Genomic DNA, 23,746 nt, shown 5'->3' on the forward strand with positions numbered 1-23,746 from the left:
AGAAAAAAAATGTTTCCCCGGTTTGCGTTCGATGTAGATTGCTCTTCTAGAAATTATCATTGCTTCATATGATTTGAATGAATTCAAGTACAGTCCCTCAACCAACCAGCCAGAAGCCCAGCCGAAATCGGCAACCCGGGCAATAACACTGGGTCTGCAATTCGTCCAAATGGCCCTACCCGACAGCATAATCATCGATATGCGCTTTGTAGTAAAGCGTATTCTCAGAACTGAGTCACACATGGGCAGACAGAAGTAGCACTTGAATAATTTATCAACAAATTACGTCTTTTGTACTCAACCACTTCAAGCCTCATATTTGGTTTTCTTTTGCCAGGTTTTTGGATTTCGTCATAAGTCGTCTCTCACCTACCACAATGTCACCTTTCAATTTACAAAAATGTGCCCGTCCTAATATATTGGCCCTGCAACCATATCGCTGCGCCAGAGAGTAAGTGCTTACTTACACAACGGATCCAGAAAACTCTGAAAAAGTGATCCATCTCTCTGACTGTCTCATTTGTCGTTCCTTTTCTTTTTCTTCACCCACAGCGATTACAAAGATGACGGAACCAAGGTCCTGCTCGATGCAAATGAGAATGCTTTTGGCCCCTCCATCGCACCCGACGATGCGCAGGCCATCCTAGGGCAAGGTACCACGAACAGCGGTCCGGACCTGGACCTCCTGGGCCTGCACAGGTACCCCGACCCTCACCAAGCCGACCTGAAGCAGCTGCTGTGCAACCTCCGCAACACAAAGGTGCACACCTCGGGGACGCTGCTGCCTGAAAACCTCTTCGTCGGCGTGGGCAGCGACGAGGCCATCGACGGCCTGCTGCGTTGCTTCTGCGTCCCCGCTCGGGACCGTATCCTAGTCTGCCCGCCTACCTATGGCATGTACTCGGTCTCGGCACAGGTCAACGACGTCGGCCTCGTCAAGGTGCCTCTGCTTCCCGCGCCGGGCTTCGCGCTAGACACCGACGCCGTGCTCGCAGCGCTGTCGGCCCCGGACGCCGACTCCATCAAGCTGGTCTACCTCTGCTCGCCCGGCAACCCGACCGCGTCGCTGCTGGCCAAGGAGGACGTGAAGCGTGTGCTGGAGCACCCTACGTGGAACGGCGTCGTGGTGCTGGACGAGGCATACGTCGACTTTGCGCCCGAAGGCACCTCCCTCGCCGAGTGGGTGCTCGAGTGGCCCAACCTCGTCGTCATGCAAACCTTCTCCAAGGCCTTTGGCTTGGCCGGCATCCGCCTCGGCGCCGCCTTTGCCTCGGCCGAGATCGCCAGCCTGCTCAACTCTCTCAAGGCGCCTTACAACATCTCCAGCCCAACCAGCGCCCTGGCTTCGTACGCAGCATCGCCCAAGGGTTTGGCCGCCATGCGGGCCAGTCGGGAAAAGATCATTCAGCAGCGGGATCGGCTCATTGCCGAGCTGGCCAAGACTGATGGTGTTGGCAGGTTGATGGGAGGTACTGCCAGCAACTTCTTACTCTACGAGATCCTCAATGCTCAAGGGCAGCCGGACAATGCCACTGCTCTTGCTGTCTACGAGAGATTGGCTGAGTCGAAAGGTGTGGTGGTGCGCTTCCGGGGTAAGGAGCACGGATGTCTTGGTTGCTTGAGAATAACCGTTGGCACTGAGGATGAGGTTACAAGGTTTCTCGCTTCACTCAAGGAGATTCTGTCTCAAGTCAGGGGCTGAGGGTATGTGGAGTATTTGCAGGTTGGCTCGGGAATATCCAGGCAACGGGGGAAAAAGGGAGCAATTCTAACGATGTATCGAGTACAAGACAGACGATCGTAAAATCCAAATAGACATTATAAACCTTTTCATCTCTACCTTGTACGATTGAGGGCCCCGGTGCAGTATTATTTTTATTTTACTTTTTGCATAGGTAGAAATGATGCTGAAAGTTGGGCATAAACTGAGTAACTTGTGTACCTGGGTACGCTCAATCCAGCGGGTCACAGCACACGCCGCTGGCGACGTCAGATGGCATCATCCATCACGCAAAAACCACCAACTTATTCCAAACCACTACCTTGTAATCTGAACTCGCCTGGGATTTGACTGCAGGCTCTATTTCCTTCAATTTACATCAAAATAGACAATTAATTTCAAGAACAATTTTACCTATCGCTAATTGTTGGCTGTGTGATCCAACGTCCAAGCCAATCCTCTCTCCACCCTAGACACCCCCCCATCGAAAACCGGCACCTTGCGATCATGTTTTCCAAGGTCGCGAGGTGCCGCCTGGCAACGCCGCAAAGCCACAGGATCCTACGGCACTTCTCCTCATCACCCGCGCGGCAGATCGACTACACGCACGCCGTCGTCGGCGGCGGCGTGGTGGGCCTCGCCGTGTGCCGGGCCCTGTCTGCGCTGCCCGGCACCAGTACGCTGCTGCTCGAGCGCCACTCGGCCGTCGGCACCGAGACCTCATCTCGCAACAGCGAGGTGATCCACGCGGGCATCTACTACGGCGAGGGCACGCTCAAGACGGAGCTCTGCGTCCGGGGCCGCGGCCTGCTATACGACTTTTGCCGCGCCCGCTCCGTGCCCCACCGGCGCACCGGCAAGTGGATCGTCGCGCAGGACGAGACGCAGCGCCAGGCCCTGGAGCGCATCTACGAGCACGCCGGTGGGCCCGGGATCGGTGTGCCGCTGCGCTGGGTCGGGCGCGACGAGGCGCGGAGGCGCGAGCCCGACGTCCGCGCCGAGGCCGGCGTGCTCGAGAGTCCCGAGACGGGCATCGTGGACAGCCACGCCCTGATGCTGGCGCTGCAGGGCGAGTTTGAGGAGAACGGCGGGGACGTGGCGCTGCTCTCGCGCGTGGTTGGAGTCGAGCCCCTCGGCGGCGGCCGGGGGTGGTCGCTGATCGTGAGGAGTGGCGACGAGACGACCACCATCACCGCCGAGACGGTCGTCAACGCCGCCGGCCTGGGCGCCGTCGACCTGCACAACATGGTTGTGCCCCCGGAACGGCACCTGAGGATGTTCTACGCCAAGGGCAACTACTTTTCGTACGGGGCGTCGCGGCCCCGGGTGGGGACGCTGGTCTATCCGGCTCCGCGACCTGGTGGTGCTGGGCTCGGCACGCATCTCACCCTGGACATGGCGGGCCGCATCAGGTTCGGTCCCGACGTGGAATGGGTCGACTCGCCTGACGATCTTGCTGTGAACTCTGCCAGGCTCCCCGATGCAATTGCTGAGATCAAGCAGTACCTTCCTGGCGTCGATGAGCAGGCTCTGACGCCGGATTATGCTGGCATCAGGCCCAAGCTGGGAGAGCGGAGCGCTGTGCTTTCGGGGAGTGGCTTTTTGGACTTTGTTATCAGGAAGGAGGATGGGTTGGAGGGCTGGGTCAACCTTCTCGGCATTGAAAGCCCTGGACTAACAAGTAGCCTCGCCATTGCAGAAGAAGTTGAAAGACTGCTACATAGATGAATGAAAAATGTCACGGGTTCAAAGATGGCACTCAAAGAAATTGGCTTCAAGTAATAGTTTATAGCCATTCTTCAATTCAGAATCTGCTGATCCTAACCTTGCCGGTTCCCTAAAATACTAATTCACCAAGTGGCAAACATAAGATACAAATAATTATAAGACATGGTGCAATACATGCAATAAGTAAACAAGACGATAGAACGCTACAATATGATGATGGCTGTACTTTTGGGGGGTATAATATCACAGTCATAAGAAACAAAGTTGAACTCTTGCAAACATGAAGATATCCATAAAAATCCGCATCACATCGTTAAAGCACATTCGTTTCCTGGGGCTGAAGAAAACGCGGCGTGGGATCTGTCAGCGCAGTTCAATGCTTGGATTAAACTTGCGTGCCTGGATGTCCACGTGAAACTCATATATGCCGTCCACGGCACCCACGTATCTGTGAAAGTTCCCTGTTAGCATCCAGCCTAGATGACAGGCGATATCAATCTTCCGACCGTCTTGTTCACTCACAAAGTTGATCCGTCGTCACTCCAGGTCAATCCAGCAGTTTCATCGCCCACCGTCCTGGTACTGGCTCTGTTTGTGTGCATACCGACCTGCCTCAATAACGAAAACCAAGCTGCCTCGTGGTCCCTCAACGCGTGGTCCCTCAGCGATGCAACGGTTGCCGTATTGTTGCTCGAAGTCTGCCGAGGCTCCGCGGTCGTTTCGTTCATATAGATGGGAAGTTCACTTCCACCGGGTTGGTGATTGGAAACGGCAATGTTGGACATGGCCCCGTAGAGAGCGCCCAATTCACCCCAGCTGCTTATTCGCGTGTTGCCAGTCGTACTGTCAGTACTAGTAGTCGCACGGGCAGCGTTGTTTAACCGACGACCTGGAAGCTGAATTGGGATAGGGAGTCCCGCCATCCAGTCAGGATCTCGCGCCGAATCAGATTGTGTGGTCGAAGCCCTGGTTTGTGTCGTCCCAGGGTCGACTCTAGAGGCTGCGTTTGAGTCTGCAGCCGTCCCAACGCTGGCTCGATATCGTTCCGTCCAATAGCGCTCCGTAGTGGCGCTTGAAGATGGCGTTTCCTCCTCACCGTCACGGAGAAACCTCTGAACAAGCTCCCTGTGTGCGTCAACGTTCTGCTCTCGGCTTTGGCCTGCAAAGTCATCATTTCGTCTGGCCTCTTGTTCCTGCCCTTGCGAGGCTGCTTCCTCGTTCCGTCCCGGCCGCCCATCCTGTCCTCTCCTTTGTCGCGAAAGGCGCTCTTCGCGCGCATTCCTCTCCTGAACTCGCTGCATATGCACATGCATCCTGGTCACGGGGTTCAATGTCTGCCCCCCAAAGCGTGATGATGGTTCCTCGATAGGATTAGACGCTTCGCCAATCAAAAAGTCGGCCAACGCATCGCGACGCTCCGATTCCCAGCGCGCTCTATCCCTATCGTTCAACTGCGCAGGCGCCGGCGGTATTGCCGGCCTCGGCTCCATCCCACGCGCTGCTCGCACCCTGGCCACGCGACGTTCCAATTCTCGTTCTCTCTCACCGTCAGTCAACTGCGCAGGCGGCGGTGGTACTGCCGGCCTCGACTCCGCCCCAGCCGCTGCGACGGTCCTGGCCAAATATGGGGTTGCAGCTGTCGAACTGTATCGGTGCCTCATCAATTCCCTAGCCGCGGCCGCTCTCTGCTCTCTCCGTCTCCTGTGCTCTTGCAGCGCCTCTAGAACCTGGGTTTCTTCTCCGGTCAACGGACTTTGATAGCTATCCTCTTGACGAGTACGCTGGCCTCCAGAATCCGACGCATCCAGTGCTCTTAGGAGATCCCCAGCCACTGTGCCAGATCGGGACGTATGGGAGTCCAATCTTCTTGGGTCAATCACGCTCTTGTCAGCTATATCCAAATGCTCTGTTGCCTTATCTTCCCCATCGAGATAGAGAATTTGACGTGTAGCGAATCCGGAGCGCAAGTCTGCGACCCCTGCGCGGCCGCGGTCCTCTGACCACGCCAGAATGTCATGTGGGCCAGGGGAAAATGCCATCTCCCGCACTGCACCCAGGGCCGAGAGAGGGTCATGAGGAGAGGCATTCTCGACTGCTGGCCTTGAAGAGGGAAAGTAAGCGCGAAGCGCGTCTTCCCCATGTTCCAATATGGCAGAAGTTTCAAAAATAGAAATCATGCCATACTGTGTCCCTATTGCGAGATATGACCCAGTGTTAGAGAAGCAAGCCGCAAAACTGCCGCGATGATCTGATTTGTCGTGCTTCCGCTGGCTTTTCAAATGGACCTTTTGCACTAGCTGCCAAGAGGATATGGACCGCTCCATCGATACATCTTCCTCCAGGCTGTTTTCGGGCGTATTGGTGCGCTCATGAACATAGAGATATGGGTCGTCGCCGACCGCAACGAGGAGCTGTCCGTCGGGAGAGATGAGTGCTCGGTTCACACAGTCTGGGTACTGTAAAGTGTCCATACTATCCATGGTATAGAGATCAACAATAGTGACGTGTTTATCGTTATTTGCTAGCACAGCAACCGGCGACTTGTAAGCACATTCGTGCGGTCGTACGTAGTTGGGCGGGAACCATAGAGTTATACAATTGACGCGCTCCTTGCCGTACACCTTATTCCGTGGCATAGGTGCAATAAGGTGGGAACGTGGGAATTGTATCATTGATGCGTCGGATCTGCCCGTAGGGAAAGGTATAGGGGAAGAATTTCGACCAGGCAAGGAGCCTCTGCGATTAGAGGTTTGAGGTTCGACCTGCACCGCAACAAACTCCCCCGTCTCCCCGCCGCAGCAAACCCATCCATTTTGAGCCACAAGACAGCGGGGAGAGAAGGATAGAAGCTGTATGGTTTCGGTCTCGAGAGACTTGGTGTCTAGCCGTTGTAGGTGGAGGTTTCCATTGCCAGTGGCGAAATAAATGACCCCATCGCGACCACTACCGATTAATGACCGAAGCTGCCAGTGTCTGCCATTTGATCCTGTCAGTGAGCGATGTGCCAGCGATCGAGGTTGTGAGGGGATGGAACGCACATGGGGACGACTGAAGTGCGATAATGGCGTCGCTTTCGTTTCGAAATGAGTGTTTCCGTCGCACAGAGGCTGTGATACATAAGCGGGTGCGTTAGCATGAGTGTACACTAGTAGATAAGGTGCAACATCAAGAACTCAATTATATGAAGCTTTAGGTCTTGTAGCTGTCGCAAGCGACGCTGGGAGAAGAAAAGCAAATGAAAAAACCAAAAAAAAAAAAAAAACCAAAAAACCATACGGGGTGCTCTCCGTCACGGCCATGCTCGTTGGCGCCGCCGACGATTGTTGGTTGCAAGACGGTTTCTGATTTCGCTCGACGCAGTTCGGTGTCTGATCAAGGCGCAGAATACTCCAAGTTCTTCCAACTGAAAACAAACCAAACGGATATCTGCGTGGTTGCACAGAAGACACGCCCGTTGGCAGGTACAGCAGCCGATCGGTGTGTTATGTCACTTCAATTTGAGGTTGGTGATGTCGATTCCAGCCGTTTGGTCGTTTGGCTGAACGTGGGGAACGCGGGATTCAGCCTGCGGTACAATACGACGTAATCACAGTACGGCAAGCGGCAGAATCGACTTGATTGCATACGGTGGGCCGAAATTAACTTGACTTGAATCCACAAATGCTAGTGTCCACCGGACTGGCCAGGTAGGTAGGGAGGAACTACTCTCAAAGTAGGTAGAGCTAGGAGTGGACACAGGCGACGGACGACAGGAAGAGGGAACCCGATGATAAAATACTCGTCGGCGCAACAGTGCTTGGTGTCTGCAATCACAGACGTTGGTTGTAGAACAGTCGATAAAACAAGTAACTAAGGCACAGGTGTGAATGAACAAAAGCAATGCGTTGTGACAAAAGTGTAGGGAATAACATAGGTAAACCTAAGTCAGTTGGGCCAATGTTGGCTCTTATTCGCCCATAGGGCCATAGCACATGTTGCCATGAGGCGAGGCAAAGCGTTTGCCTGGACTTGAGGTAAGGATCAGGCTGAACGGGAGGAAGGGTATGAGCACACTACCTACTTCCTAGACCAGACCATCTTACCTATGGGCCGACGGACGGGGTACTAGAGTGGCAAGGAAGGAGTTGATTGCTTATTTTGTTACGCAAAAATAATAAAGCTCCAACTTTGCTCACCCCAGGCCACGCCATGCATATCATGGAATGCCGGATAAACACCACGACATCTAATTAGCTTTCTTTTCTCTTTCTTTCTTGATGCGGACAATAGGGGAATGGCTACATCTGAGTAGTATAGTGAGTGATGCACAAAAGGACTAGACCTAGGTGCTAAATGTGTAACCTGGAGAACGTGTCAAGAACTTGGCAGCAAGTTGCTGATTGAGTAGAGTTTCGCCTCAACAGAGAGGTTCACGCCGGTAGAGTAAAATTCTCTTTGACATAAGATTACTAATGAATCGATTCATGCTCATTCTACTATGGTACATGCAAACCCAGCAAAGGAGCTTTTGCCGTAGCCCACACCCCTTTGTCAAGAGTATCCACGGCAGTCACGTGTGTGGTGCAAAGAATTTCACCGGGACCCACCCGATTCATTCCGGCAGCTCCAGAGACCCACTTGCAATTCCCTGAGCTTCCATTGACGGCGCAGACCGTGCAGCTATATTTTTTCGCGAAAGATTTTCTGGCGCTTCCATCTTTTCTTCAACACATCATCCATCCTGTCTTTTCATCACGACAGCAAAAACGAACCTACTTCTTTCTCGCGCTTGTAACAAAACATAACCTTCATTTCTGTTCTATCGTTTTCTTTTCTGTATTAACTTAATACACCTTCACACACACACACACACACATCACAATGCTCGCGTCAAGACTTTCGAGGGCTGTAAGTTTGCGCAACCTCGAGTGCTCAAATTTTGCTAGCAGAGCTAACTGAAACTTGCCAACAGCTTCCCAGGGTAACTCCCAGGGCAACGGGCTTCGTTAGGGCAAAGCCTTTCACTCCCGCCTTTGCCAGGTATGAGTCGACCGATGAGAAGGTCAAGGGCGCCGTGATCGGTATCGATCTCGGAACCACAAACTCTGCTGTCGCCATCATGGAGGGCAAGACCCCCAAGATTATCGAGAACTCAGAAGGTAAGAGTTCAGCATGATGAAACTATCAACCGATATACCTCTGGAAGCTTTAGAACGTGTTCTAACAGTGTCTCTTCCATCAAGGTGCCCGCACAACCCCCTCAGTCGTCGCCTTCACGGCCGATGGTGAGAGGTTAGTTGGTGTTGCCGCCAAACGTCAGGCTGTCGTCAACCCCGAAAACACTCTGTTTGCCACCAAGCGTCTCATTGGTCGCAAGTTCAAGGACGCCGAGGTCCAGCGTGACATCAAGGAGGTCCCATACAAGATCGTCCAGCACAGCAACGGTGATGCTTGGGTTGAGGCTCGTGGCCAGAAATACTCGCCATCCCAGATTGGTGGTTTCGTCCTGGGCAAGATGAAGGAGACTGCCGAGGCCTACCTCAGCAAGAACGTCAAGAACGCCGTCGTCACAGTTCCCGCCTACTTCAATGACTCCCAGCGTCAAGCCACCAAGGATGCCGGTCAGATCGCTGGTCTTAACGTCCTCCGTGTCGTGAACGAGCCTACTGCTGCCGCCCTTGCTTACGGTCTGGAGAAGGAGGCTGACCGTGTCGTCGCCGTCTACGATCTTGGTGGTGGCACCTTCGATATCTCGGTCCTGGAGATCCAGAACGGCGTCTTCGAGGTCAAGTCTACCAACGGTGACACCCACCTTGGTGGTGAGGACTTCGACATCCACCTCGTCCGCCACATCACCTCCGAGTTCAAGAAGGAGTCGGGTCTGGACCTGTCTGGCGACCGCATGGCTGTCCAGCGTATCCGTGAGGCTGCTGAGAAGGCCAAGATCGAGCTTTCTTCATCGCTCTCTACCGATATCAACCTGCCTTTCATCACCGCTGATGCTTCTGGACCCAAGCACATCAACATGAAGATGACTCGTGCCCAGCTCGAGAAGATGATGGACCCTCTCATCACCCGCACCATTGAGCCCGTCCGCAAGGCTCTCAAGGATGCTGGTCTCCAGGCCAAGGACATCCAGGAGGTCATCCTGGTTGGTGGTATGACCCGTATGCCCAAGGTCGCCGAGTCCGTCAAGGGCATTTTCGGTCGCGATCCCGCCAAGTCGGTCAACCCTGATGAGGCTGTCGCCATGGGTGCTGCTGTCCAGGGTGCTGTTCTCTCTGGTGAGGTCAAGGACCTCCTTCTGCTTGACGTCACTCCTCTGTCGCTCGGTATCGAGACCCTGGGTGGTGTTTTCACTCGTCTGATCAACCGCAACACCACCATCCCCACCAAGAAGTCGCAGGTCTTCTCTACCGCCGCTGATTTCCAGACTGCTGTCGAGATCAAGGTCTTCCAGGGTGAGCGTGAGCTCGTCAAGGACAACAAGCTCCTGGGCAACTTCCAGCTGGTTGGCATCCCCCCTGCCCACCGTGGTGTTCCCCAGATCGAGGTTACCTTCGACATTGACGCCGACTCGATTGTCCACGTCCACGCTAAGGACAAGTCCACCAACAAGGACCAGTCCATCACTATTGCCTCGGGATCCGGTCTGTCTGACTCGGAGATCCAGCAGATGGTTGAGGACTCCGAGAAGTACGCCGAGCAGGACAAGGAGCGCAAGGCCACCATCGAGGCTGCCAACAAGGCTGACAGTGTCCTGAACGACACTGAGAAGGCCCTCAATGACCACTCCGACAAGCTCGACAAGGCCGAGGTTGACACCCTCCGTGAGAAGATTGCCTCCCTGCGTGAGTTCGTCTCGCAGAACCAGTCTGGCGAGGGCACCGCTACCGCTGCTGAGCTCAAGGAGAAGACCGACGAGCTCCAGAACGCTAGCTTGAACCTCTTCGACAAGATGCACAAGGCCCGTGAGGCCGATGCCAACAAGACTGAGGAGCCTGCCGAGGGTGAGAAGAAGGACGAGACCAAGCCTTAAATGGTCACGCCCTTGTCACGATCTGCAAAGAAGAAAAAAAAAAGAACATTATCACACAACCCCCCTTTATCATGAGACCGCCCTGATACCCACCTCTTCTGGTTTCTATTGTCATGTTTGAGTAAGGAAGGAGCGTTTATACACATTTACTTAGATCTCATTTCCTTATTTGTCTGTACTTATTCTTGTACTCATATTTGTTTCACGTCTAGCGGGCTGGCGGGCGGTTCAACCAGTCATTGCTGGCGTACCTGTTGCAAAATTTACGTCTAATTAATCGGGCGCGGGTGGCGGCGTTTTCGAGAAACAAAATCTTGATATAAAATTGACATCGCTGGGATTTTCTCGCACAAAAAAGGGATTGCCTTTTGGTTGTGGCGCCCTGGAGGGAGGGGCCGGGTTATACGCTGGCTGCTTGTATGTATATATGCACTGAGCAACTTCATCTGGGGATGAGGAGATCAAAAGAACATTCCCCACTCACCAATTCTTGCCATCTTAAGTTTTTATGCCACCTCACTAACAAGCACGCGCCTTTGCTTGTTGTACATGTTTCAAGACGATAAAAATGTGATGTGCCAAAATACACAAAGTATGTCTTTCCCCAAGTTTACATGTGGCGTTAGTGCAGCTTTATTGTGTTTACATGATCTGATCAGGGCCGACCACCGGCCGACCGACTTGGCCAACTGAAAAAGCATAGACCATGCGTGGTACTCCGGCTTACTCTTTGTCAATTTTCATGAGCATTGGAATTCGCAGCTCACCTGTGGAGATTCGGCATTTTCTACCCAACCATGTTAATATATACCCCAAAGTGTGATATATTGATTTTATTCCCCTTGTCTATATAGTTCAAATAAAAGCCGCCTTATCCAATTCATCTCATGTATACACCAATATCTTGACTGCGTGACAGAACACTACGAAGCTAGATGATTAATTTGACGCGGAAGAGGTGATGTTAACCACTGCTATTTCTCCCCATTTTGGGGCTGAAACCCAAAGGGCACACCCTTTAAACCCTCCAAAATTCACATTCAAACGTCTTCTTCCGTTTGTGCTTCCTGTTTTTCTTCTCAGGTCTGCTTCCACTGCTGACCGCATTGCAAAGAGTAGGTATGTAGCTTGGGACTCCATCGTTATTCACTTCCTCTGACTACGCACTAAAAAAAGACTACCGACTATAGTTCATTACTATCCCAATCAGCTACATGCCCCGACATCTTACCTCACAAATCATTCTATGCATTATGTACGGGAGGATTATGAGAAAGGTGCCCAGTCTCCAGAGATCAGTTACATACCTGGCATCTCTCGACGGTTCTTATAAACCATGAGAAGCACCGGGAGCAGCTGGGCGGAATTGGTCAAAGTATCCATCTGTCCGTATTCTTGGTGAAGCAATATTGAACACACGGTAGCGCTTCTAGCACAACTGAATATCTCATCGGCGAAAAGGGGAAAGTGGAATTACGTTGTCAGCTCATCTATTTATTGTGGTTATATATGGGCACATTGCCAAGCAACTTGTCGACACAAGAATATATCAAAATACCCCCCATCAGTCAATGCAAAACACCGAAAGTCCAGGTTTATACGATTCGTACCTAAGCTAAGGACACATAGCGCGGCCTCCTTACACGTTAGCAGAGCTTGGCATACAACCGATGGGTTTTCAGACTCAGATCTGGTGAGCTAACAACGTGACTCTAGTTTATGAATGGGTGAATGGGCCTGGAAGACTGCCAGCACAAGTTGGATTTGTTTGCGCAAGGCTGTCCCATCTAACCTGCACGTGCTCCCTTGCAGAGCCGACATAAAAGCACAGGCTATTGGCGTTCCATGATAGGCATTCTACATACAACTGCCAAATCTACGTCGTTTTCATCTGGGCCCTTACTAGCTTGCGAGTTTTCATGAAATGGCTTTGCAGTCAGCAAAGAATTATTGATTTCTCATTATGGAGCCTCCTCGACTTGGCCTTCAATAGAAAGGTTTACAAAGTCGTCGAGCCGCCCCCTGAAGGTATCGCCAAATACTCGCTGGCTCCGCCATCACCTCATGACCTCCACTGTATCTAGTTCTAGACTCTTGACTGAAGCTTTCGTCATCGTCCAAAACCAAACCATCCCCTTTTCTGCTGTTTTTGTTCAGACTGCGAAGCTTTGTCTGCAGGTTTGTCGCCTGGCCCTGCTGCCAAATTCTTCCCATCATGTGGATATTCGATATAGTTAAACGCAAGATCCAGAAATATGGGCTTCATAGGAATCACTCCTAGGGCAGGAGGATATGTCACGATATTCTGCAGATCGACATCACGAGCAGGATAGCGTGACAGCTTTTCCGCTAATGGCTGCAAACGGTCGTCTGTTGCTGTAATCTTGCCTTCCTTGCGCATGTTGTCAATGTCAACTAGCGCTCGGTATCGTTGCACTTCGCCATCAAGGAGTTCGCCGAGAGACTGTACGTCTTGAGCGGACACGTCGATATTACGTAGAGACGATACGTTTTCTGAAGCTGAGGGCTTTCCGAGGGTCGAAACGGCCACTTTTGCTTGTTCGAAGGCGTGTTTTATCAGTGCCAATGAGTTTACTAAGTTCCCGACAATGGCGTGGGACCGCCCAATGGCCAAACACCTACGTGGCAGAGATTAGCAAGGATTACCCCAAAATTCTGCGGTACCATGCCGGAGGTTACTTACTTGAGGGCCTCGAAGTAGCTCGAGGTAGCGTTCAACCGTGCGGATAGCTCTTCATCAGCGGCCACACCAGGAAGCTCTTTGATGGATTCGAGACTCTGCATTATGCCGTCATAAAGTACCGTTTTCTCTTTTAATCTGGCAAGCTGACGACCAACAGGTTCGGGCTTTGACCGCTCAGTCTCACCACCCTCTCCCTCGTTGTGCTTTCTCCTTTTATTCGAGTGAATGTGCTTCTGTACGACTGCGCCATCCCTCTCGCCCGAAAGAACACGGTTCCGGCCAATCCTCCAGCTGATCATCTCATAGTTAACCGCTGTCCTGGTGACAGCAAGACTCTGCATGCGCGAATCTCCCTGGGTAACGCCATCCGCTTTCAACTCGTCGATGGCTTGCTTAGTGGCATCGACAGAGTCTTGGGTTGCGGCGAGAACGTCATCGTAGGCGGCGGCCATTTCCTTGGGTGACAAGCTCCCGGCCGACAGCTTCTCAGCCAGCGTAGTCTTTGCATCTTGAAGTGCAAGCCAAGCAGTAGCTATGGCGGCATCCTCGATGCGAACTTCGCGGGACCTAAAGGTTATAGTGGTCGGAGTAGTGCCTCCCATCTTCGCGTCTCCCTCTGTATCCTCGAGAGCTTCAGGATTAACCGCCTGAATGCTGGAAACCAAGTCCTCATCATCTTTCGGAAAGGCCTTGCGGGCGATTGTCGGAATCGTGAGGGACCTCGGCGACTTGAGCTGATAAGCGGCGTAGCGAATGGACGGGTCGATCGTTTCTGATAGCAGGTCCTTGAAGGTGTCCTTCTTACTTTCCGACGCCAGGGCGCTGTAGATTATTCGCGCGATCGAGTAGCTCCTCAGACATTCCTCCCAGCTGTGCTTCTCGAGCTGCTCAGCACCCCTCAGCAGGGCAGCATACGCACGTGCCTCTAGGACATCGGTTTGGTTCGCGCCACTGCCCTCTCCTCCCAGCACCTCGGCCAGTTGCTCGGCCGTCCTGGCAGCCTTATGTAGGCGGGAAACAATGTGTGAGCGGGTAACTCCCGTGATACCCTTGTTGTCGGCAGCATGTGCTGACTTCATGGTCATTGCATGGGCCCAGGCGCGCTCGGCGGTCATTATATGAAGGCGAAGGTATCTATGGTAAGATTCAAATTAGCTTCACCCGGGACGAGAGTCTAGATCTAGTTAGCCACGTAGGCTACTCATGGTGCGTACTCCTTGTTCTCAGCCAGGACCTCGGGGGTAAGCTGAGGCTGGGCATGATACTTGGCGCGACTCTTGGTCGCAATGTTGAGCCTCTTCCGGCAGTTGCGCAGTCGGCCGGCCAGCTGAGTCCGATACGCTGAATAGCCACCCTCCAGCATGGCCTGCTCCCTGGAGGAGACGATAAAGGTGGTGATATCCATGATGGCTGCCAGGCACGGGTATATATCGGATACCTCTCAGCCTCACCTCAAGGGCCGAGCTCGGGGCAGGCAGGGATTCGTGTCGCCCGGGGCCTCGCTGAGTCGTCCGGGACTTGCCAGGGGCCGGGTCAATGAAGCGCCGAGATGGGACAGCTCGCTTGTCGGCCGCAGAACGTCGTCGATTCGGCCGATTATCAAACTGGAAGAAGCTCGTGGACGGTGCTTCCCCTCGATGATGATGGTAGGTCAGATATCTGACCACAGGCCGATATGCGCCCAAATTGTGTGGGGTAAACTCCTGAATTGCCCCTCTTTGGGCGTTATCGCGACCTAATCTCGCCGATAAGAAACCAAGCTACCTTTATCCTAGGCCGGGCGGAACCGAATTATGCAACTTTGGTTCTGTCCTCACCGCAGGCACGCGTCATTTGCTTCGACAAGCCAATCACGAATTGATTTATTCGGCCTCTCAGTTTTTCCATGTTCCCGTACCCCAGTCTTGATCGACCGCCACACATTATCTGCTCTCTCTCTCTCTTTTTTTTTTTTTTTTTTTTTTTTTTTTTTTTTTTTCTTTTTTTTTTTTTTTTTTTTTTTTTTTTTGGGTATCCTCTAACGCGGCCCCCTGACGCGACAATCCAAGGTCATGTGCAGGGATCTGGTACAGTAAAGTAAGTACCTTAGGTACGTACCTACATAATCCTTAGCTAACTTGGACTGGGTGCAGGGGCAGTTGGAAGCTGTTGGAATCGTGATACCCGAATACACTACAAAGTTTTTGACTCAACTTTGGCTACTATGAGAAATCAATACTGCACCACAACACCGAGTTAAGCCAACCAGCAATCAACAACACGTTTGCCATCGCGACCCACGCCTCCAATGCAGGATTGATATCGGCGATATCTTGTGCCTTTTTGTGCATCATCTTCCATGCATTGTTTCCCCCTTCTTGGCTGTAGCTCGCAACCATAGAATACCGCGAAGATCCATCACCATGATATTATGAAACCGCGTACGCTGTCTTCACGTCGAGTCGTTTTTTCCTCATGCCCGTCATAGAGCGGTCTGCAGCTATCCTGGAGCCCTGCAGCCTCCAAAAAACCCTTACGACGGTCCGCACCGCTCGACAGTTGCACGCAGCATTCTGGCGTCATGGAGCTGCCGAACTCGAACTTCTGAGCGCTGGACAGATGCTCCCCGGCGATCTACTCTCGACCACTTCAGATGCAGGTCCAGGCAGGCCCGACGGGCCCATGATGGCTTCCATTTTACCCTTTGACTTTCTCTATCCTCAGAGTTCTGCGGGCCTTCGCCGACGGCTATATTCCAGTCCTATTACGGGGGTGTGGGAACAATCAGAACGTTTGAGGCGCCCTTATGCGTCAGGCCGACTGGACGCCCGAGCCTACACCAACCACACAACCGAGTCGGACCCGATTGAAGTGTATGAGGAGGCACAGACAGGTGATTCAGAAGCCTCAAGAGATACCCAGAGCCGAAAACCGAAAGCAAAGAAATCGGTAACGCAACCGGAGACAAAGTCCAACACAGACCAGGAACCGGCCGAATACTATCCGATAATAGCACATGACCAGGCTATTTTGGGTAAAAGTCCATATCGCGTCGACAAACGTCATGTCGAACGAGCGTTGGCGGAGGAAAATCGGACTGGTGTGTTGCCAGGCGCTTTCGAACAAGACCTCAGATCAACCAATTACGGCGCAATATCGAGACCTGCGAAACATGGGACTGAAGCGGACATGAAGGCTAGCTTGGACAACCTGGATAATCTTTGGAACTTATTCCAAGAATTTTCACGGAAAAAGCAGCGTAGATGTGCACGTCCACTGCTTCGCAATCTATCGATGTCTGAGAGACTCGCCGATCATTGGAGAATCACCCAGATCTTTCCTCTGATCCGCAGCGAACTCTTTCAGGAGTCCACAGTTGACGACTACCGGGTAGCGGCCGAGGTGAGGGCGGTCATCCGGGCATATTACGCCCTTGGAGATAGTGAAACAGGCATGGAAATCTATAAGTCCTGGATAGGGAAGCCTGTTGGGTTTGGATACCCAGCTGCCGAAATAATAAAAGCCGCAGACTGGCCACAGCTCGGAGTACTGTGGCAAGATTATCGGAACAATAAGTACCATCATCAGAGGCGTCAATTTTTAAAACCACTAGATGATTATGGTTTGAACGGGCAGGAACGTGGTTGCCCAGACCTGGAGCTCGAACAGACTGAAGTGCAACACATATGTGCCATTCCCGGTTTCAAGGATAAAGTACTACAGTTGTTCGACCATGTCTTTGACAAAAGTACGCCCGAATTCGAGAGATATCAATTGATGTCGTTCTTGATCCAAGCCACCCGATGGGTTCTTCCGCAGCTCAAATCTCGGGATGCTTGCCGTATGGTATTAAGACTTGAGAACATGACACTAGGTCAGGAATTCATAAGATTGTGTGTCCAGAGGCGACAGCTGGCCCTGGCCACCAAAACCTACCTTGAGATTCGCTCATTACCTGGTCGGGGAATCATCGCTCCGGTACTCAAGCTGTTGATCAGCGATATCTTTTTGCCACAAGAAGACGTACAAAAGATGGAACTTGTCATGCAGGACTGGCTCAAGCGGTACCCACGGCTTGACACCCAAGTCTTCAAGGCCTTTCTGTCACTGTACGCGGCGCGTGGCGATGCTGTTTCTTTCAAGCGTATATACGATATGTTTGCCAGAGAATTTCCCGAGCAGGAACACCATGCTGTGTCTGACATGCTCTTGCTCTACACACGCCGAGGTGACACAGCAATGGTTCAGCAAACTTTCGACGAGATTGAGTCGCGTTACAAGCTGAAACCCAGAATCGGCCATTGGAATATGCTTCTGAGCGCCTACAAGCGAGACCACAACCGTGCTCTAGAAGTTTTCGCGGACCTTTGCGACGCCGTCGAGCCGGACGAGAAAAGTTTTGGTATTATAATCAGGATCGTGGGCCGAAGAGGTGAACTACAGTTTGTGCAAGAGCTCCATCAAATAGCCCTTGACCGCGGTATCAAAATGACGCCGGGGAGTCGGGTGGGCTTGATAGATGCGCTCTGCCTCCACGACCGACTTGATGTAGCCGAACAGATCTGCAAAGAGGACAGCCTCCAAGCAAAGAGCAGCGAGACACGATCCGATGTTCGACTTCTTTGGAATAGGCTTATTAGACACTACGCAGTCAGGCGGGATCTGGTGTCCTGTCACCGTATCCTTAATGAGATGGGAGACATGAATGTCGGCTATGACGCCGACACCTACTACTTCCTGTTGATGGGCTTGTCATACACTCGTCAAGTTCATCACGGACTTCATCTCATTCGGGCGGCCCAGGTAGATGGCTTCTTCAAGCCAACGGCGAAGCACTTTCTACTCCTGATGGCAGGCTTTCTGAAAAACGGCGAGCTGCACATGGTTGCCAAGGTCGACGAGCTTTTGACAAATGCCGGCTTGCCGAAATCGTCCAGCACCACGCTCAGGAATATCATGGCATTGATGGAGGCAGAAAAGAAAGGGTTCAAATCACCTGACGGGGAGGTGCTGTCTACCGACAACTTCCGTCAAGCTTTACGCACATTCGCCGATTTCCTGAGGGAACGCCAGTCTGCGACCCAAGAACATGAACCCAACATCTATTCCGAAGATCTGGGCAGGCTTCCAACTGACCTGTTTGCCGCGTTGATCTTCTCTGCCGTAATCATCCGGAAAGACAAGTCCGCGGCCAACAAGCTCTTGCAGATCTTCCGGATCCAAGAAGGAGGCAAGAGGGAAACCAGCCAGTTCAGTGACGTTCGAATGCTGGTTTCCGTCCTCAACTTTGAGGCCTTTCAACGCGATTTTGATGACGTTATGGCAATCTGGGAAACCATATTCGAGATGGCCCGCGAGGCCGGCCGCTCGGCCGCTGCAGATATCTCCGCAGCCGACAACGCATCCAGCCCGCGGCGCGCGTCGGGCCTGATCGTGCCGGCGTGGAAATTCGTGCTGTCCGACTCGCTCAAGACGATGCAGCGTCTGATCGAAGCTCGAGGCGACGCCTCGGCACTCAAGACGCTATTCCAGCGCGTCCGCGCCGCAGGATTCGAGCTGACGGGCCCCAACTGGAACCACTACATCCAGGGTCTAGCGCGCTTGGGCGAGTGGCGCGAAGCCTTTACCCTCTGCGAGCGCGTGCTCATGCCTCAGTGGAACGGCTGGGCTATCACGGAGGGCCCCACGAAGAGTGTTAAGAATAGGCTACCCCTTGAGGTGCGCCGCATGGGAACCAGGCTCGACTACCGCCGGCCCATCTCGTATACCATTATCGAGCTGGCTCGACACTACGGCGACCTGATCAACCTCGGACCCTGGTCCAGAGAGGCTGACGAGGTCCTCACTTCCATCAGGGAAGAGTGCCCCGCCCTGATTCGCGCAATAAGCAATTACCCCGGCTCCATTAACCCTGCTCAGGCGAAGATTCTTGACGGAACAATTTTTGCGTGGCGACAGGCCGAATGGAAGAAAAAGCAGGACGATTTCAACGCCCAGAAACCTTCGGGTCCTGACCCGGAAGCAAGCGCCGTTGTGGACAGTCTTTTGCCCAAAGAGACAGCCGAGGACGACACCTCTGCGGGGCCCTTGGACGCCACCGCCAGTGCGAACGAGCCTGATGCTGAGCCCGAGCCCGAACCGCTAGTCCGATCCCAAGACGATATAAATCTTTCTCGAGAGGATTCTGTCGGCCCAACCGGATCTGGTTAAACCAACCCAAAATCATACTTTTTTTGATCTAACTTATACTATGTACTCTATAAATATGTTTCTAGATTTTGTAACAACTGTACAAAAACCCATACTTAGAGCATGTAATTCTAAACATGTACCCATATACAGCATACACACAATATACAGGGGTTTAGATTTCTCAGTCCGGTCAGGTTGCTTTTTGAGGAGCAGAGTTTGTAGTGATCCACTCGATTAGGCCAGGAGTAAACTGCTACGGTCATAGCTTGGTGAGAGTTCCCGTGCGGAGTTGGTAGTCAAAAGTAATATTGTACTATTCTATCCTCGCTAGGCAGTCTATCAAGTAAAATTCAGAAGTCTTATCCCAACGCCGATACTCCAAAGCTCCAAATGTATTTACAAAGCCAGGAGGGAAAAAAAAAGACAGGGGGAGACCATGTAGTTAAAGTGGCTACCTAGAGATATTCACGTTGATCACATCCTGTTGCGTTCTCATCTTCCTGGACGCCCAATGACCGGAGCCGTTGGGACAACAGGCCTTCGGCAGCACCCCTAGCAGTCGACTGACCATCGGAGATTTGCATTAGGAAGGCGTTGCCACCATAACCCACGTCTCCTTTGTTTAGCTTGTTGTACTGGGTTAGGGTAAGCGAATCGAGCTCTGCACCAGTTTGATCGTGCCACCCCAAGCTTGCGTTCCGAACCGTCCCAGGTGGTGGCGATGTGCTCGCCTGGGACGACGATTCCGTGCGCCCATCTGATGTCGGATCTGCACCCTCACTGGTAATGCTCTCCAGTATCGTCCTTGGAGCTGGTGAGGCACTGGGCTCCACCGGAGTGCTCTGGGTTGCAACCATGCCGCCTGGAAGGGCCACCGGACCACCAGCACCAAAGGACCGTGATATGCCGTCCAAGAAGCCGTCGTCAAACCTTGAACCGCCAGTGTGCAGATGCCCTCCGGCGCCACCAAACATATATCCGGCGCTGCGCCGCCTGAATGCCTTCTCTGCTGCCAAGAGGGCCCCTGGACCACTTGTGTTCATTGACACCGGGTTGTTCTGGAGCGTGGGCTGCATGACACGGACAGACTTGTATGCGCTGAAACGCGGCTCGGGAAGCGTAATCTCGTTCTGAAGTTTCTCCTTGCCGTCCGGAACACGGTTGGCGAAAACAACCCGCACACTTTTGTAAAGATAATAACGACCTTTGGACGGACAGCATATGTGTAGATGGATCAGGTAGCGGAGTATCGGTCGTGTTTCCGCCAAGAGTTGTTGCACATCGTGCGCTGTGCTGCTGCTGTTTTTGCTCACCTCGGAGTTTGTGGTGGTATTGGCATCGGTGTTGGTTTTAGTTGTGACTTTAGAGAACACGCGCTGGCGAATAAAAGTCTTTGTGCCAGGTTCCATTCCGTTCAAGTCATATGGGACAAGGAACAGTTTCACGGCAGTCTTGTTCTGATTTTTGATCACAATTTGCAGTTGGCCCTTTGGGGGGATGCGGTATGAGCCTCCTGGAGGTGCTCTTGGTGAGCTCGGCTGACGTTTCGACTTGACAGTTTTGCGAGAGTCCGTACCAGGCCGATTGGACGGACTGTCTTGTATCATCTCATCAGGCGAGTTGCCAACCATACTGACGTCTTCAGCGGCTTCTTGTCGAGCACGTCGTGCGAGATTACGGGATTGTGCCTTGCGTTTGGCGCGATCATCCCCGCTCTGATCTTTGAGCCCGTTCTCAAGATCAATCATGCCCACATACGGGCTTGGTCCGTCCTCAGTGGCGGACCGGCCATGAGAAGTACTGGAGTAACTATAAAACACGGCAGAGAAAGGTAAGGTTACATGTGGAGGACACCGCAGGCTCGATTTGCACTCGCCAATACCCAGAACACCTATCTGGGCCACAAAGTCAAGAGGCTTGGACGGAGTTGTCGACATGCGTCCGCGCAGAATACTCTCTTCGTAGGACCCCACCATCGATGCATGGTGCAAAGGCGATGTGTCGGAGCCAAAAGATTGCTGCCGAGACCTTAGAATACTTGTGGGAGAACCAGGCGATGCTTCCAAAGATGTGGTCGCATGCCAGGTTGGAGTCGACGCCAAAGATCGCCGCGGCTGATGTGCCTGATACGGAGGTATTGTCTCGCGGCGAGAACTGAAAGGGTATGGCGGCACAGAGGGCGAGGAGTAATCACGAGCTGACAGGGTATGACGGCGAGGGGTTCTACTAGGACCCAGATCGATGTTACTTAGGGGCAACCCAAGATCCAAGTCTTCGTTGCTCTCGGACTGAACCAGAGGGCTTGTTGGGTGCCTATAGGCAAAGCTAGAGGAAAATGAAGATGACAGAGAGCTGATACCAGACCCGCGACTCGCCGACGGTTCCCGTGTCGGGCTGTACGTATCTGAAGGCTTGGGCAGTGGTGTGCGGGCTCCAATATCGATGGCACCGGAGCGACGCGGGGGTGATGTTGCCAGTCTAAGAGGCTGTGATGTGGATTCGCCGATCCATCGCCCTTCCCAGACAGATTGCTGGCGTTCCCGAAACAGACCTTGTGCTGGCATGGGGCTCCCTGACGATCTACCATTATCCTGAGTGAAGTCACCGCTGTGAAGGGCGGATCTCGGTCTCTCCATGTTCAACCCGTCCCGTTGCCGCTCCTTCGCAGTATCTGTCGCTGAGTTCGGCGGGCTATATTGGTCGCTCGTGATCGGGGCTGATGGTAACAGGGTCGCGTGGGAGTCCGGCTGCGGGCGAGGGCACGGACGGCCATCGGTGGACGAAAGCGGGCCATCTTGCTGAAAGAGGGTATCGAGCTGAACATAAGGCCGTCAGTAATCTGTCCCTCCCATTGGGCGCTACCGTTCCTCCACAAAGAGAACTTACACGTCGATTTGGGACCCAAGTAGGGCTCTCGCCGCGCTTCAAGCGCTCGATAAGTTCAGCACGATCCGAGGTGCTCGCGGTTTGCTCAGGAGGCTGTGGTGAGTGTGCCGCAGGTGGGCTATCAACTGGACCCTCGCACAGCTCAGTGCGTATGCTCTCTTCGGAGAGCTTCCTCGCTAGCTGCTGAGCAACGCTGATCCTGATTGGTTGAGGCAGTGCCATCTCCTGTTCGTCTGGAGAAGGCGGGCGGGCTTCTTCAGCACCAGCCTGGTACTGGAACATAGGCATCTTGCTCGGGTGATTTGGCACACCACTCAGCAGCTTGCTTGGCGTTAAGGTATCAACTTTCAACCATGGCGTGCGCGCGCGTGTGCAAGCTGGCTGGCTGGCTGGTTCTGGCCACCGTTTTGCGAAGCTGAGAGAAAAAGATATTAGGAGCAACAACTGTGAGGTCTAGCCAAGGCTATATTTAGTGACGAACAAAGAGGTGAGCAACCTTGGTAGACAACTGAACAAGATTACAGTGGGTTTTATGGTTTAGGACGTAAAAGTAATGAACAAGGCACAACAATAGCAAACTGTGGTCTTGGCGATTTCGTCGCGGAAACACAAGGTAAAAGAGGAAAAGAGAACGAGGAGATGGAGGCGTCAACGGTCAGTCAGCTGTCTGCTCGTACCCGAGACTGGAAATGGACGGGAGTCATCTATGATCAAATGTCCACCTCCGCCCCAAATCCCGGCAAGTACCAAGTACCGGTAAGGAAGTGCGGTGCTTTGAAGCTTGGAACAATGTGGGAGCGTGGAGAAAAGAGAGCACAGTGTTGTTTGGTGTTGGTTATGAAGTGCACAAGTCAAGCTTTGGTTTGGATCCTTTTGGGTAGATCTCATCGGTCACATTCGAGCTAAAAGATCCGTTTTTTTTTCTGTAGAAGGGGGCTAGAAACGGAACGGAACGGAACGACAGTTCCAAATCTGTGCAAACAAATTCCAAGAGTGAGGGTAGATCACAAGGATGAGGGTGGCAGTTATCGTGTCATGCTGAAGATATGCGCATGTTGTGCTCTGCTCCCTCTAGCCAGGATGAAGAGGAAGACGGCCGCCGTACGTAGTTGGTGGGTAGGTAGGTAGGTAGGTAGTTAGGTAGAGGGAATGAATGCTATGATTTGTACCTGGGTTGATCTCATCGATGTAATCATTCATTCATTCTTTCTTTCATTTCTTTAGTCGGAGTTACAACAGCGAAAAGAAGCGGGGGCCGAGCGGTGCACGGTGAGCTGGCACTGTGGCATCGGCCCTGGAAGACCCCTGTCAATCTGTGTCTGCCATTGGATCAGGTGCCACCACCAGGCCTGTAGGTCTAGCCATTTTAGGCATCCCCGCCCCGCCTAAAAGGTGTATGGTGGATGAAGAAATCCGAACCACCAAAAATTCCCTGACTTCAGTCTACCGCAGACGACCCATGCCTAGGACGAGGTGGTACAGAAAAAAAAAAAAGTAGTCTCAAGCTTTAGCAAAGTCT

At 52.8% G+C, this 23,746-nt stretch overlaps 7 protein-coding genes across 7 annotated transcripts; 4 read left to right on the plus strand and 3 right to left on the minus strand.

Moving 5' to 3' along the window:
• The first annotated feature begins 316 nt into the window (after positions 1-316).
• Positions 317-1,827, plus strand: PgNI_11484 (uncharacterized protein). The gene is made up of 2 exons (XM_031131450.1): positions 317-451; positions 553-1,827. Exons 1-2 carry the CDS (start codon positions 378-380, stop codon positions 1,700-1,702), a joined length of 1,224 nt encoding a protein of 407 aa, XP_030976791.1. The 5' UTR covers positions 317-377; the 3' UTR covers positions 1,703-1,827.
• A 400-nt stretch (positions 1,828-2,227) lies between these two features.
• PgNI_11485 (uncharacterized protein) lies at positions 2,228-3,448 on the plus strand (the record flags this gene model as incomplete). Its single annotated transcript, XM_031131451.1, has 1 exon — positions 2,228-3,448. The coding sequence occupies one exon, from the start codon at positions 2,228-2,230 to the stop codon at positions 3,446-3,448; it is 1,221 nt and encodes a 406-aa protein (XP_030976790.1).
• Positions 3,449-3,495: 47 nt separating this feature from the next.
• PgNI_11486 (uncharacterized protein) lies at positions 3,496-7,292 on the minus strand. Its single transcript, XM_031131452.1, has 4 exons — positions 6,725-7,292; positions 6,487-6,555; positions 3,971-6,421; positions 3,496-3,896 (listed from the first exon to the last, which is right to left on the minus strand). Exons 1-4 carry the CDS (start codon positions 6,745-6,747, stop codon positions 3,812-3,814), a joined length of 2,628 nt encoding a protein of 875 aa, XP_030976793.1. The 5' UTR covers positions 6,748-7,292; the 3' UTR covers positions 3,496-3,811.
• Positions 7,293-8,160: 868 nt separating this feature from the next.
• Positions 8,161-10,466, plus strand: PgNI_11487 (uncharacterized protein; the record flags this gene model as incomplete). Its single annotated transcript, XM_031131453.1, has 3 exons — positions 8,161-8,335; positions 8,400-8,586; positions 8,671-10,466. Exons 1-3 carry the CDS (start codon positions 8,309-8,311, stop codon positions 10,464-10,466), a joined length of 2,010 nt encoding a protein of 669 aa, XP_030976792.1. The 5' UTR covers positions 8,161-8,308.
• Positions 10,467-12,472: 2,006 nt separating this feature from the next.
• On the minus strand, positions 12,473-14,800 carry PgNI_11488 (uncharacterized protein). The gene is made up of 3 exons (XM_031131454.1): positions 14,385-14,800; positions 13,171-14,304; positions 12,473-13,105 (listed from the first exon to the last, which is right to left on the minus strand). Exons 1-3 carry the CDS (start codon positions 14,573-14,575, stop codon positions 12,577-12,579), a joined length of 1,854 nt encoding a protein of 617 aa, XP_030976785.1. The 5' UTR covers positions 14,576-14,800; the 3' UTR covers positions 12,473-12,576.
• Positions 14,801-15,624: 824 nt separating this feature from the next.
• Positions 15,625-19,359, plus strand: PgNI_11489 (uncharacterized protein; the record flags this gene model as incomplete). The annotated part of the gene is made up of 1 exon (XM_031131455.1): positions 15,625-19,359. The coding sequence occupies one exon, from the start codon at positions 15,625-15,627 to the stop codon at positions 19,357-19,359; it is 3,735 nt and encodes a 1,244-aa protein (XP_030976784.1).
• Positions 19,360-19,651: 292 nt separating this feature from the next.
• PgNI_11490 (uncharacterized protein) lies at positions 19,652-23,348 on the minus strand. The gene is made up of 2 exons (XM_031131456.1): positions 22,228-23,348; positions 19,652-22,157 (listed from the first exon to the last, which is right to left on the minus strand). Exons 1-2 carry the CDS (start codon positions 22,513-22,515, stop codon positions 19,797-19,799), a joined length of 2,649 nt encoding a protein of 882 aa, XP_030976973.1. The 5' UTR covers positions 22,516-23,348; the 3' UTR covers positions 19,652-19,796.
• Positions 23,349-23,746: the final 398 nt, after the last annotated feature.

The sequence above is a fragment of the Pyricularia grisea genome, chromosome VI (assembly GCF_004355905.1).
Source record: "Pyricularia grisea strain NI907 chromosome VI, whole genome shotgun sequence".
Lineage (NCBI taxonomy): Eukaryota > Fungi > Ascomycota > Sordariomycetes > Magnaporthales > Pyriculariaceae > Pyricularia > Pyricularia grisea.